This window comes from Convolutriloba macropyga, chromosome 5, assembly GCF_964194025.1.
Source record: "Convolutriloba macropyga chromosome 5, txConMacr16.3, whole genome shotgun sequence".
In the NCBI taxonomy this organism is placed as follows: domain Eukaryota; kingdom Metazoa; phylum Xenacoelomorpha; order Acoela; family Convolutidae; genus Convolutriloba; species Convolutriloba macropyga.
The window spans coordinates 11219399-11232683 of record NC_134472.1 but is presented as its reverse complement, the minus strand read 5'-3'; the positions used below and the strand labels follow the sequence as shown (position 1 = coordinate 11232683).

General features: G+C 37.7%; 2 protein-coding genes across 3 annotated transcripts in view; both read right to left on the bottom strand.

Annotated features, from left to right (window-relative positions):
- The window catches only part of LOC142339793 (uncharacterized), a 64391-nt gene extending 51378 nt beyond the window's left edge, over nt 1–13013 (bottom strand). The window contains exon 1 of one of the 2 annotated variants that reach the window (XM_075390061.1): nt 12840–13013. In XM_075390061.1, the coding sequence (XP_075246176.1) occupies nt 12840–12846 (7 nt within the window). In that variant the 5' untranslated portion in view covers nt 12847–13013. The remainder of the gene's footprint in view (nt 1–12839) is intronic. The other variant, XM_075390062.1, reaches the window with a different exon arrangement.
- LOC142339675 (uncharacterized) lies at nt 176–8609 on the bottom strand. The gene is made up of 6 exons (XM_075389894.1): nt 8190–8609; nt 7431–7580; nt 6604–6809; nt 1413–1572; nt 754–1001; nt 176–417 (listed from the first exon to the last, which is right to left on the bottom strand). The coding sequence occupies exons 1-6, from the start codon at nt 8549–8551 to the stop codon at nt 176–178; spliced, it is 1368 nt and encodes a 455-aa protein (XP_075246009.1). The 5' UTR covers nt 8552–8609.
- Nucleotides 13014–13285: the final 272 nt, after the last annotated feature.

Sequence of the window (13285 nt, the reverse complement as noted above, 5' to 3'; positions counted from 1 at the left end):
GTTTAAAGAGATAGCATGAACTTAACTGAGAGAGGGGGGACAGGACTAGAAAAGCGGCTGCATTAGCACGTGCGATCCCACCCCCGCCAGGTTCAAGTGCTTATTTTTACATAGTAACGTGCTACATGACAATACATAAATTGTAATTAAGATCTAAATTTTTCTATTCCTTGTCTCATTCAATAATATAAAACAGTTGCCTTCGCTTTCCGAGTGGAGTCTGTATATGTGACAACGATCTTCGTGTAGATCGTAAAGAGCTGGTTGAGCTTCGGTTACTCAGAGAACTTCGACTCCCAAAAAATTCGCGAGAGGTTGACGCTGTATTCAACGAATGTGTGTTTATTTCTGCTCGCGCCGAGTTGTAGCTTGCAACAGGTTTATTCTTATGTTGTTGTATGTCACCACTCAATCCTTCTTGCAAAGAAACCACTGATCAGAACTTCCAAGTTTTTATGTTTTAAAAATAGAGCGGACAGAGAAGTTTTCGCTTGTAGCAGAATATGCTCTCAAAACACCAATGATCCAATTCGGTGAGGTAATTTATTAATTCCCAAAGAAAAGATTGTTACTTAAAACACCTACGAGCATAAAATGCCAGATCTGCGCAGTGCCAGATTTTACAATGCCAGACTATCCTATCTCGTGCTAGATTTCAAACTTGCAGGTTCGTCCTTCAAGCAAGGCGGCGTGGAAACATTTACCAAAAAACTGATAAGATTAACGATTGATCATTGGTATCAAGATTCTGACCAATGCCTTTAGTATCTGCATTGTGTTCTTTCTCTTTCATTAGTACAGAACGCGAAGTAGTTGGAGTTCCTTCGCTTTTTTGAATTTTTGGCAAAGCAACCGCCACCACTGCCATCTCCGCATTCGGATTTGTCGTTTCTGGGTTTCTATTTCCCTCTCGGTTTTCGTTCACATTATTATCGGTCTCTGAGATGGCATTGACGTTGGTGGGATTAATAAACAGCTCTTTGAACTTTGTCAATTGGTCTGCATGTTGTTATGATTTTTTTAAGGAAAAGTTTTGAAGTCAAATTTTATTTAGCTAAATTTTCAGAATAGTACATCCAAATTGTATTTTTTTTAGTTATGATGGTTGAAATAGAATGTCCAATTCGAGGTTTCCACGCAAAAAAAGTTAAATAAAAATGACCAGATATCGAGTAAACGCTGATCAAACGAGCGTATAATGAGCGGAATTGAAGGAATGCGATGCTAGACCTGAGACTAATGAGCGTAATGCTGATGGAATTCTGCTCAATTCCTCTGTTCATTTCCGATCATTCCGTTCATTTCTTACTTTTTCTCTAAAAAATCTCTCAATTTGGGTACCCACAAAAAATAGGAGTTTGCTTTTCTTGTTTTAAATGCAATTTTTTTTTGTATATATCTCTTCTTTTCCTTCGCTTAGGAGAACTTCATCTTTCTTCAAGTTGTTTTCCACATTTGGCTGTCTCATGGGTCCTTGCTCATCGCCCACGCTGGAAACGTGATTTTTTGTAACGTTTCTGCTGTCAGAGGCATTTTCTTTTCCACTAAGTGACAGTTGAATGGTTTTTGTCGCTACAGATTAAAAGTGAGACAATTGCCTCAAAGAAATGTCTGTCATATCAATGATACAAATCAAAAACTTTGGAAAATTCAGATGCTAAGTTAGATATAAATTTGAGCAATAAATAACATAACCGACTAATGTCTGCAGAATTCCTCTCGAACGACTAGTGAGAGCTCTAATTCTAATCAATTACAGCCTGCTTCAGTCCGGGGGTAGCTTGATGCGATTGGGTCTAAGAAATTCACTAGGGGGCTTCAAATAGCCTCGTTGGAGGTTAATATATACCACTATTAAGATTTAAAGTGAAAAATTGGCACCAGTTTTGGCGCACTTATCATTTGACTTTTAGTATTAAATTGCTACCAATTGAGTTCAGCTGCTTGAAATTGTGAATAAGAAAGTATTTTAGATCACGCAAAACGCAAAAAATCAAGGGCGTAAAAGTCACTCGAAAAGTCAAAAAATGGTCAAGCAAAAACTTTGCATGAAAAACATAGCCGATAGAATACCGGAAACGACTCGAAGAGTTGTCAAATAAAAACTCTTATCTAACCCTACATATTTCCTGTTTTAGAAACAACAAAAAAGAAATTAAAAGCAATTTACAGTGTGAAAATAACAATTAGTAAAAAATGTGGGTAGGTAGGTGTGCGTGTGTGTGTCGGGGGGGGGGGGTTTAGGGGGGGGGGGTTGGGGGTTGGGGGTGGTGTAGGTGTTAGGAATAAGTAGCGTGAGGTAGGGGTAGGTGTGGGGGACTATGTGAAGGAGGCGGGGGTAGTTGGGGGAGGGGGGGGGGAGGGGTTATTTAGATAGGCTGGAGAGACTTAAATGTGCTCAAAAATTCGCAAAATGACCTTTTACCCTTGAATTTTGCCATGGGTTCTTAATTACTATAAAACACACACGTTTGCAGTAGTTGCTTCTCTTCAAGAGCAATTATTGATTTTTCTTTCAATTGCTTGATTCCTCGTCAGCCTGGAATAATTGACCGACAAGAAAATTAAACTTGCTTTCTGACATCTTATATTCTAAGCATTGATAAATTTGAAGACACTCATCTCCATCAAATAAAGTTTAACTCTCCTCCTGAAACATAAAAATTTAAACATTGTTCAGCTTCAATAATTGACACTTGTAATACCACTGAAAGCAACATACCATCAGTAAAATCAAACAATCCGAAGAACTGAAGGAAAAACTCTATATTCCCATCAAAATTCACTCCCTTAAACAAAGACTAATTGTATAAAATCAGAGAATTCAGACGAGCAAATACAACAGCAATCAATTTTAAACCCCAGAAAATATGCTTCTAATGGAAACCAACTTAATAGTTTTTCATACTAAGCGTACAACCACTGATCAACGAGCTAAAAACGTGTGTCTTGTTCATTTTCAGCAAACAAAGCCAAATAATAGTTTTAAAAATTGAGAAGAGTAGAGAAAATTAGTTTGTGCATGTGTGTATGTGTATGAGAGAGAGAGATGTGTATGCGTGGGCGTGAGATGTGGGTATATATGGAGGTGTAAAAACGGGGAGGCTGTCCAAGATCTACCTTCAAACCATTAATATCTACTTTTTAAAGTGTTCGCTTGAGCTTTGTTGAACTATACGACGACAAACTTAGAGACACTGATGTCCAGGAGACCTGCACAGAGATTAAATTCCCTCGCGCTTTACCAGTTCGTCGTGTTTTTGAAGACAGAAAGTCGACTTATATTGTTAATGCGAGCAAAATAATGGTTTCGAATGTTCTAGTTAAAACATGGGTCAATGTTCTAGTCAAATGGGTCAAAAAAGTATTAGGGCTGCAAAAACTTTAAAATAGGAACTTCTCCTGTGATTGAAGCCTAAGTATCACATTAGTTCACTATGCGCTTAGTGCAACACATGATGTTGACAAGATACAATAACGTTTACATGGAAGAAAAGAGCAACAGAAGACTCAGAATTTTCGAGATTGCAAAAGCAGACAAGTTAACAAAGCAAGTTTCTAGTTTAAGAAAAGGATGAAAAATAGAAAATCAACATAATTAAGAACCTTGAGTGACAAGTTGATTTTTTGCTTCCGGTTTACTCATTTGCTCCAAACGTTCATATAAACAAAAACGACAACATAATCCAGGCAAGACCACACAATTATGTTGCTAGTAAATATGGCAAATGTTTATTATTCTTTGAGAAAATTTGATGCGTGTTGCCGGGAAAATAAATAATTTGCAAGATTTGCATGAAAAATGTCATCTCATGTAAAAGTTTAAAAACGTCGATTTGTTGGCATTAATCTTAGCTTGTCATTCAGTATAAAATTTCTACAACATTTTTGCTCTTTCTTCAGTATTTTATAAAACCTACTGTAACTTTTTAGTACTAGAAATTTGTAAATAATTAACTCGGCCGTTTTTAAAAGTAGAAAAACTCTTTTTACCTATGAAGAACACAAAGATGAACTGCTAGCTTAAATTCGATTTCTCCCGCAGAAACGTTTGTTTTCATCTTTTTCAAGTTGCCACAACAATTACAAAACTAATCCTGATGGATTACATCGAAGTCTCATTTTTTCCTCCTGCCACACAATCTGAAGGATCAGAAGAATTAACGTTTTTCGATGCGCGTTTTTTTTTCTTTATATTCGTTTTGAGCACTTATATTTTTGTAGAGTGTAGAGCTCTCTTATCACAGTAAACAAGTTTTGAGCTTTTCTATTGTTTCGTGAGCACATGAAGTTGAAAATGCAACTTATAGTAGACAAAGGCAGGCTGTATGAAGAAGCAAATTATATGCTGCCTTTTCTAGTTGAGACAAATGCCTTAGAGAACAAAATTTCACATAGAATATTCTGTATTAAAATGGGTTTTCCTATTACAGCCACTTCTTATTAAGCATATAACGTAGCTTCTCTGCTAGTTACCATAATTTCTCCAAAAAAGTATTATTTCATTAGCGGCTAGTAAAAATGTAGAAATCCAAAAACGGTTTTCACAGAGAATTTTGACAGAAAAAAATGTTTTCTAAAATTTTGCACCGTTTTGACAAACACCGGTGGCCAGATCCTTACAACGTAACCAATTTGTTTCAAGTGCGGGTATGGTTGAATTATGTGATATGTTAAGTTTCATTCCGCGGGAAAACGGAGGGAAGACAATTACACTTAAGCTACCTGGTTTTAATCAAATACTCAAAATGACAAAATACGCTAGCAGCGATAACTAATATTAAGAGTAGAAAAAATTCTTAAGGCCTTTGGTAGTTTTTAAGCTGTTTTTAATGCTGTACTGCTATGATGTGATGTTATTTAGTCTGGTTTCGGTCGGTTCTGATTTTGCGTTTGTGTGTTAGTTGCCATCGGCTCTCTCGATCCACTCATTCCCGAGGTCGAGTGCTAATTTTGATTTTCTCCGCGTGTCGTTTAGCTCTTCTATTTCTTGTCTGTCATTGTCTAGGTAAAGACAGTGTTCACTAGGATGTGTTCAAATGTCGTTGCTCCTACTTGCATCCTCTGCACCTGTCTGTCTAGCATTTGGCTATTTTGTGTCTCCAGTATCGGACTTCAGGTTGGTGGCTAGATTTCAGTCTACTGATTTTCACATGCTCTTTCCTTTTGAGTTTGTCGTCCCTGACTCTTCTTGTGGGTGCCGTCCCTCACTCTTCTTGTCGTTTATCTCTTCTTGATTTTCCTAGCAGTTTCATGGAGGTGTTTGGTACTCTGTTTCTTACTGGTTTCTAGGTAGGCCAACTCATCTGCTTTTTTGTTTGTTCCCGTCAAAGCCCACGTGACCTGGGTAGCAGATAAAGAGAGGGGTAGTATTCCTGTCCTACTGATCCTTGACGAAGGACAGAGCTTGTTGTTCGAGGTGGTTCTTCGGGGAACTTGAATTGCAGAGATGTGCAATTATGTTGAGAACTGAAAGCGAGTCCGCAATGATATTTAAGGATTGATAGGTTTTTCTGTAGAGAGGTCGGCAGGGCTGGTTTTGTGGCCTCTATTACGTCGTGGAAGTACGATTTCGAAAAGCCAGCTTTTTGTGCAATTTCCACTCTATCGTTTTTTTGCCACAACAAAACACCCGCTCCACCTTTCTGATTTCTTTCAACTGCTGATCCATGGGTGTAGGCGGTGACACCTGTCACCTCCGAGTTGATAGTTTTGTCGAGGGCTTGGCGTCTCTGGATTTTAGATGGGCTGCTTTTTGTCGTGTAGCTTCTCTCTACTTGGCACGTTGCTCTCTTCCAAGATTCCCATGTTCTAGAGAAGGGGGTCGCCTCGACTCTGTTTCCGACATAGACTAGCATGTTGCTCACCCAGCTTTGGGTCTATTGAACCATTAGTCGACTGACTTTTGCGTCAGTTTCGAAAGCAAGGTTTCTCTCCACAAAGTATCGCACGTTGCAATGTCCGATGTTCGCCACATTTGGGGGCTGTGCTTCGGTTTCAGTTCGAGTTGAAGAGCCTCAACAGCGTTGTTTGTGCCAACTAGTTGTTTGATCATTTTGGGTTGGACGTGGTTGGGTCGAGCAGCTTTATCTGGCTTCAGCTGGGGTATCACTGCCCCCCCCCCACCGTTCTTCTAATCTGAAGTTCTCATCCTCTGTTGTACTTATCCTCATGAGTTTGTTCGTCGCTGCTTTGGTCCATCTGTTCTTCTGTAACTTTAAGGTGCTAACTGACTTGTATGCACAGAAGCATAACAAAAATTTAGAAAATTCTAAATTTGTGAAAAATTAATTGAACCACGAGAAGGCCGTGCTTGACTGGGGCTGACAGGCGTTAAAAAATAAGAGGAAAAGATGTTATTTGGTTATCTGCTTAATGAGTTGAAAAGTGCTGAAATTATTTGTCAGCGCATTTCTTACATAATTTTTATGTTGAAAATCTTGACTCAGACTGCAGTTCTGAATGTGAAAAAGAGTAAAGTTTTACCGCATTGGTTTGAGCATTTTAACTGAAATCTTGTGTTTTTTGGCATATCTTTGGTTTTGAGAAAAAAAATTGAACCCTAAGGACTAAAATTGAGGCAAATTGTGTGACTTGTCATACATGCACCAAGTTGACTGTCAGATGGATATTTGCCAGTTGAATTTGCAATATTGACACTATTGCGTTCCCTCTGAACGACGGTTTCGCTCTCGTCTTCACTGTCAGATTCAGTTTTTGAGTTATGAGCAGACGAGTAGATGAAATTTTGTTCCTTAATACGAGCAGCTGTTTTTCTTTTGCTGTTTCTGCGCTCGTGTTTGAGAGCTCTATAAGAGGATGGTCTTGAACTACACCAGTATTTAAGAATTGACAGGCTCTGTATCTAGAAGCAACGTGTTATGTTTATTCGGAATAGTTGCCCAGCCTCCTACCGTCCAGGCAGATTTTGGCCTCCAACAGAACGTGCCAGACAGAAAAAAACCTCTGATCAGATATTTGTGCGACCATTGTCAAGACTACTTGACTTATAGGATTCAATTTATAGGCGACTCAAATTATAGGATCTGGAAACGGCATTGTTACACATGGTAGTATGGTCTGAACAATTCGGCGTGGCATGGTCTGATCAGAGGTCACTTGAGTCTGCAACCTTAACCTGTCCCCATAAAAAGAACGCCTTCATTGTGGTGTATCTACAAATAAGAACATGCGCCAACTCCATTCCCCTCCCTCCATTGAACCAAATTTGATTCTAGAAATGAACCGGGAGAACCTTCGGATCTTCCCTATTATACCCCCCCCCCCCCCAGCTAAGTGTACTACGGGCATGTAAAGTATAACTCCCATTACCGTATTCAATCCAAAAAAGGGGGATATAATGGGAAAGATATAATCCCGGGCTATCAATAGGGACTCCATCAAAGCCATCCCCTTAAAGCTGTTTTCACCGGATGCGTGCCCTCCTCTTTTGAGGGCTCTCGCTCTCTAGTCTGGCCAACTGTGTCACTGTCTGTACAAACTGCTGCTGATATCTGTAGTCTGAGGTCAGAAACCGGAAGCGCTCTTTAGTGGTCAGGTTCTTTTCCGTCTCCGTTTGGCTTTACAAAGTTGAGAAGCAGTGAGATTGATGGCAAGAGATTGGCTCCTTGGAATTATTTTCCGGATCTTTATCCGTTGACCAGCTATTAGCTTTTGGATTTTTTCTGTCCTCCAGATTTTTTTGCGCCAGTTACAAATTTTAATGTTATATAGCACGTTTATATGTAAAAAACTAGCACCCGAGCCTGGGGGTGTGTGTAACAGTTATATGTTCACTGAGCTGGGGGGGGGGGGGGGAGGGGAGTGGGCAAACAGATCCTATATGTGTTTTTTCTGCTATTCCCTCATCCCCTGCATAGTGCCGTCTATCAGACAATGATAGAATACAATCCATAACAGAGAAAATCATTGTGGTAATATAGTAGGTGCAATTAGGTGTGCGCCCAGTAAGCTTGGTGGGGTTTGCAAACAGAAAAGATCTCAAAAACCAACAATTCGAATTTCAGTAATGATTGAGCTTTAATAGCAGCCAAATGTAGGCAAGTAATCTCTTGGCAACAATCTTTGGGTCTTTCCCATTATAGCCACCCCCCACAAAATTATAGCCCCATTATGGTATAATTACCATGATGGGGGGTGCTATAATGGGAAAGACCCCAGTCATTAACCGGTAGTGCACAATATGTCTATGAGGAGCTAGAGTCAGATACTTCGAGGGAGTTTTGGATTGATTTTGACCCAAGCCAGCAGCCGTCTTTTTTGGCGAGGAAACGTTAACAGCTGGTTGCTCCGATACTTCTGGAAACGCGTTTTGAAACCAAATATCTTCTGTGTTTTCCTCCCATTGCTTCATTGTATATATTGGTTTGACAGCTTCGTCTCTGATGGTATCATGGATTGAGTAAAATGGATCGTCATTCGAAATAGACAGAAGAGACTCGCATATGTCCCGATCTTTAGCCGCATTTTCGCGACATTTACAGGCAGAGTTTAGAGAGAAACGCGAGCAACAGTAGACTATATTTGACATTCTGATTTCGCTTTAAAAATTCATTCTGTGTCCAAATGACCGAAAGTAAAACTTGATTTGGACAGCGGACGCACGTGCACTTTCTAGAAGCTAAACTTTTGCACCCAAATCTTGAAGGAACAATCATGAAGATGGATGTAGAGGGTGAAGAGGGGAGTAGGGAAATGAAGCACAGAAAATTGGGGTCTTTCCCATTAGAGCCCCCCATAAAAATATAGCCCCCATTATGGTATAATTGTCATGATTGGGGGGCTGTAGGTTTTAATTGGGGGGCTATAATGGGAAAGACTCGAAAACATACTCTGCATCCTACAGCACACAATAGAACCCCAATTTTAGGAACGACGAAAGGAGCAGTTGCACTTTGGTAGTAATCTATTGTTCAAACATGTAAATTACTCAGAATATAACCCTAAGGTTAGATATCTACATGCTTTAAAATGTTAACATTTTTGTGCTGACCGAGCAACAACTCGGTTGAAACCTTTTTAAAGCAAATTTTGCCGTTAAAAGTTCTTATTGAAAAGGGTATTTGTTCCATTTTTGAACGCTTTTCAAGTTCAAAGATTTGTTACTCCACTTCGTTTTCGTTCTCTTTTTTATGATAATTTCATTTGTTCTCTTGTTCTGTCTAGCGTTATGGCGACTAGTGAACATTTCAAAATTTTTGGACGTTTCCCAGTGTCTTATATCTGTTTGTAGCTTAATTAGGCTAACTTTTGTGATAAACAATTCGGCTTGCAGGATACGATCCTTAATGGGAAGATCACCGGAGTGGTCAAATTTTTGTCGAAGATAACAAACTTCTATTCCCGAGTTAATTTGCATGTTTATGCGATTGATGTTTTTCGCTGTAAAAGTTTGAAGGAATACTCCACTGAAAGAAAGATGAGAGAGTACAACTGACATGAAAACATCAAATCTTACTTTCAAAGGAATTTGATTTTTTGCAAGATACAAAGAGCGAATTGTATTAGCCATTTTACTTAAGAATGAGTACAGGTGATTTTCAAAGGTTAAGTTTGAATCAATTTGTACTTCGAGATAACTTCCCTTTTCAAAGAAAACTCTGGATCCGATTTAGTTTGATTAGTAAGGAATAACATCTATGTTTTATTGGCATTTAAAGTGAGTTGATTCTCTGTAAGCTATTTGTCTGTTTGTTCTAATATATTTTCAATTTTTTGGGAAATGCTTTCATTACTTTTAAATTTGCATATCATACTAGTGTCATCCGCAAACAACATCATTTTCATTTTCCAGTTTTTCAGAAAAATCGTTGACATATAAGAGAAAAATAAGAGTTCCTAACACAGTTTCTTGTGGAACACCATGATTAATAGTTATTTTATCTGGTCAGTCAAAACCAAATTTTACGCATTGTGTTCGATTTGCGAGAAAAGATTTGAGAAGTAAAAGTTTTGATTGAGAGCGATTGAACTCTTCAGCTCTCTTGAGAGAGATCTCAAGTGAAATTGAATTGAAAGCTTTTGCAATATCTAAGAACACAGCACCTGTGTCTTTTTTATCCTCAATATTTCCAATTATTTTTTCAATAAAACAGAGCACAACATCGGTCGACGACTTTCTAGATTTGAAACCGAATTGTTTTTTGTTCAAGAGCGCAAATTTTTCAAGATATTCTACTAACTGATTAAGTGAAAGTCTTCCAAAAACATTCGCAAAAATTGGTGTAACGTAAATTGGCCGAAAAGTTACCAAAATTTAGTTGAAACCGAAACATCTCAACATCTCTTTTTTTGAAAATTGGTGTGATGTGTGCATCCTTAAGAACTGTTGGAAAAATTTTCTCTTGGATTCAATCGTTAAATATAACCTAAAGATGTATTCTAATAGCATAATTTCCGGATTTCAGTGCCCAAGCTTTGATGTATCCTAGCACTGGTGCTTTGTTGTATAGATTGTATATATAGATTTCCCTCAAAGTAAAAGGTCTTAAGTTAAACTCTTGAAAATTCTGCTCTACTTTTTCGACGTTCAATGGAACTATCTGCCCTCTGTAGATGCCACTCTCGCTAAAAACTCTAATAAAAGCGTTACAGATTCCCTTTTTATCGGTCGTTTTTTGACCATTTTCTTCAAATTCAGTGATGTTTGGACTGTTATTTTTCTTTCCAATTTTTTTCTCAAAGAATTTCCATTTCGCTTCTGAGATTTCAATTTTCTTTAAAAATTCTCCGAAAATTGAATTTGTGCTTCTTTTAACTTTCGGTTTACAAGGTTTCGATAATTTTCAAATGACAGAAATAATTCGCCACTTTGTGTCAATTTTTAGTGATTGAAGTAACGATGTTTCTCAGCAACTAAATGTTTAATTTCTTTTGTCACTCAAGGTTTATCTGAAGTAGTCTTTTTATTATTGGAAATTAATTTCTTCTCTGTGGGTGCGTTTTTCTCGAGTGCTGTCAAAAAAATTCTGAATTACCAGTTCAGCCTTCTAAGTTTATTGAGAGTGGTTCGCATGAGATGCAAATCGGTCTCATTGGATTTCCCCCTCTCACAGATGCACACACACTTAAAAATTATGTGTTATTAGCACCTTGCTATGTAAAAAATGGCACATGCGCCTGGGGGCATAAAAGTTTAATTATGCCTACTAAGCTTGGGGGAGCACATTAGATTAAAAACCTTTATTTGTTTCAAAGATATAATAGTTAACTACTTTTCAAGATTTTGGCAGAAATGGATGTATTCCGCCCCAATATTGATAGGCGTATAATTTTTACACCCCTCACCCAGCCGCGCATACTAATTTCTTACATAGAAACCTGCTATCTAACAAGAGGGTTCGGAACAGTAAGACAATTTTCTAGCGATGGTCATGAAACAACGGAAACAGAATAAATCCAAAAATATTCATAAAAATTTGCATGAAATTTCAAAGCCATGTCTGTATCAAATACTATAGACAAAAGATAATTTTTTTCCATTCTGGTCACTTGCAATATTTTGGTCTCAAATTCTTTTGCTATTTTTTATAGGCTAACAAAAATTTCATAAAATTTGCAAAAAAGTGAAAAAGAATGGTTTTAGCAATCGAACGTTTAAATGATTTACGGGGTCTTTCCCATTATAGCCCCCCATGAAATTATAGCCCCCCCATTATGGTATAATTACCATGTTTGGGGGGGCTATAGGTTATCTGACCACTAAGCTGGGGGGGGCTATGATGGGAAAGACCCGGTTTACGTACGCCAGAAGCAGAGTTATGGCCAATACTAAGATTTTGTTTAATTTATCGCAGCCCTTTTTGCTTATCAAACTATGAAAAATTGACCAGTTTTTTAATAAAATAAAAGCTTCCTATTCAGTTTCTCTTTTTTTCTAAAAGGTAAAAAGGCAAATTTTAACAGTCAAATTTTTCTCAACCCATCCATACCGAATACTAATTTAAAATCTGTAAAGATAACAAACCTGCTCCAAGCAGCAGTTCCTTTGTTTATAAAACTATACATGATAACATCTTAAAATTAAAAAAATGATTTGATTTGCAACTCGCAAAACAATGCGATCTTGGGGTAAATCTGGAAATATTAGGCATTTATTGTGGAAACTGGTGACAAAACCCATTATAAAAAAAACAAAATGTAAAGGAATGCCTATGTAAAGGAATGCCTCGTTTATGCCTATAAATGTGGAAAAACGGAATGAAGTACTCTCTTATTCGAGTTTAAATAATCAAAATAAGCATATTAAACGCAACTGGAGCATGAAACTCTTATTTTTATTCATGAGAGCATGTGCAAAAGGTAATGAGACCTTTCTAAGACTAGATTTTGGCCTAAAATTCAAATGCTTGTTCCAAAAAGTAAAATTCTGACGCCCAACATATGCCACATTAACTACAGTATGCTTATTAAAATAGTAATTTATAATTTCATGGGGCGCTATAATGAAACATAAACCGACTAACGTCGGGTGAGTTGTTCTCGAATGACAGACGAGGGCAATGTAATTCAGAGGGTGTAGCTTCGAAATGTTTCATGGATGCGAAACAGACTCTACAGGGCATAAGCAAGAGACTTCGGTCGAGAGCAATTTAAAAAACTCCAAATTTTATTCAGAAATAGCATTTGTTTCATCAAGAATTGCTAGCGGTTTCGGCAATTGAAATTAGCTTTACCTAAAATTATTGTTGTTAAGTTTCTAAACACCCTCCCCCAATAAACTAATTACTATGATTGGGGGCTAATAGGTTATATGACCACTCGGGGGAGGCGGCCTACAATAGGTTTTTCTGTCATTGCACTTCTAAATTATATCTAACCGGACATTTTGGTTGTTCGGATTTGTCGTTCTGAACTGCAGTGAACATAGTAGGATTCCTCTATCCTACACGGGTTTCCAATTGCCTACATAACTTGAAGTATTCATCCTCTAACATTTATGGACAGCGTATCCTAACACGCAAACTATGAGAAGTCAAATATTGATCTGTGTGACTGAACACAGTCGTTATCAATTTCTATTACTATACATTTAATTTACAAGGAAAAGTAGTGGTCTAATATAAAAGAATTAGAGACCCTCAGAGTTTACCACGTGTCTATAGTTAATACCATAACTGTCAATTTGTTTATACGTGAAATTTCGGGTGCCATAATTGCAACTCGTAAGCAGTTGCACAGAACACATACCTTATCCGTTTTAGCATCACTAACCATATAAAGATGACGTCGATATTTTTTTCAAAAAATCTAAGAAACACGAAGC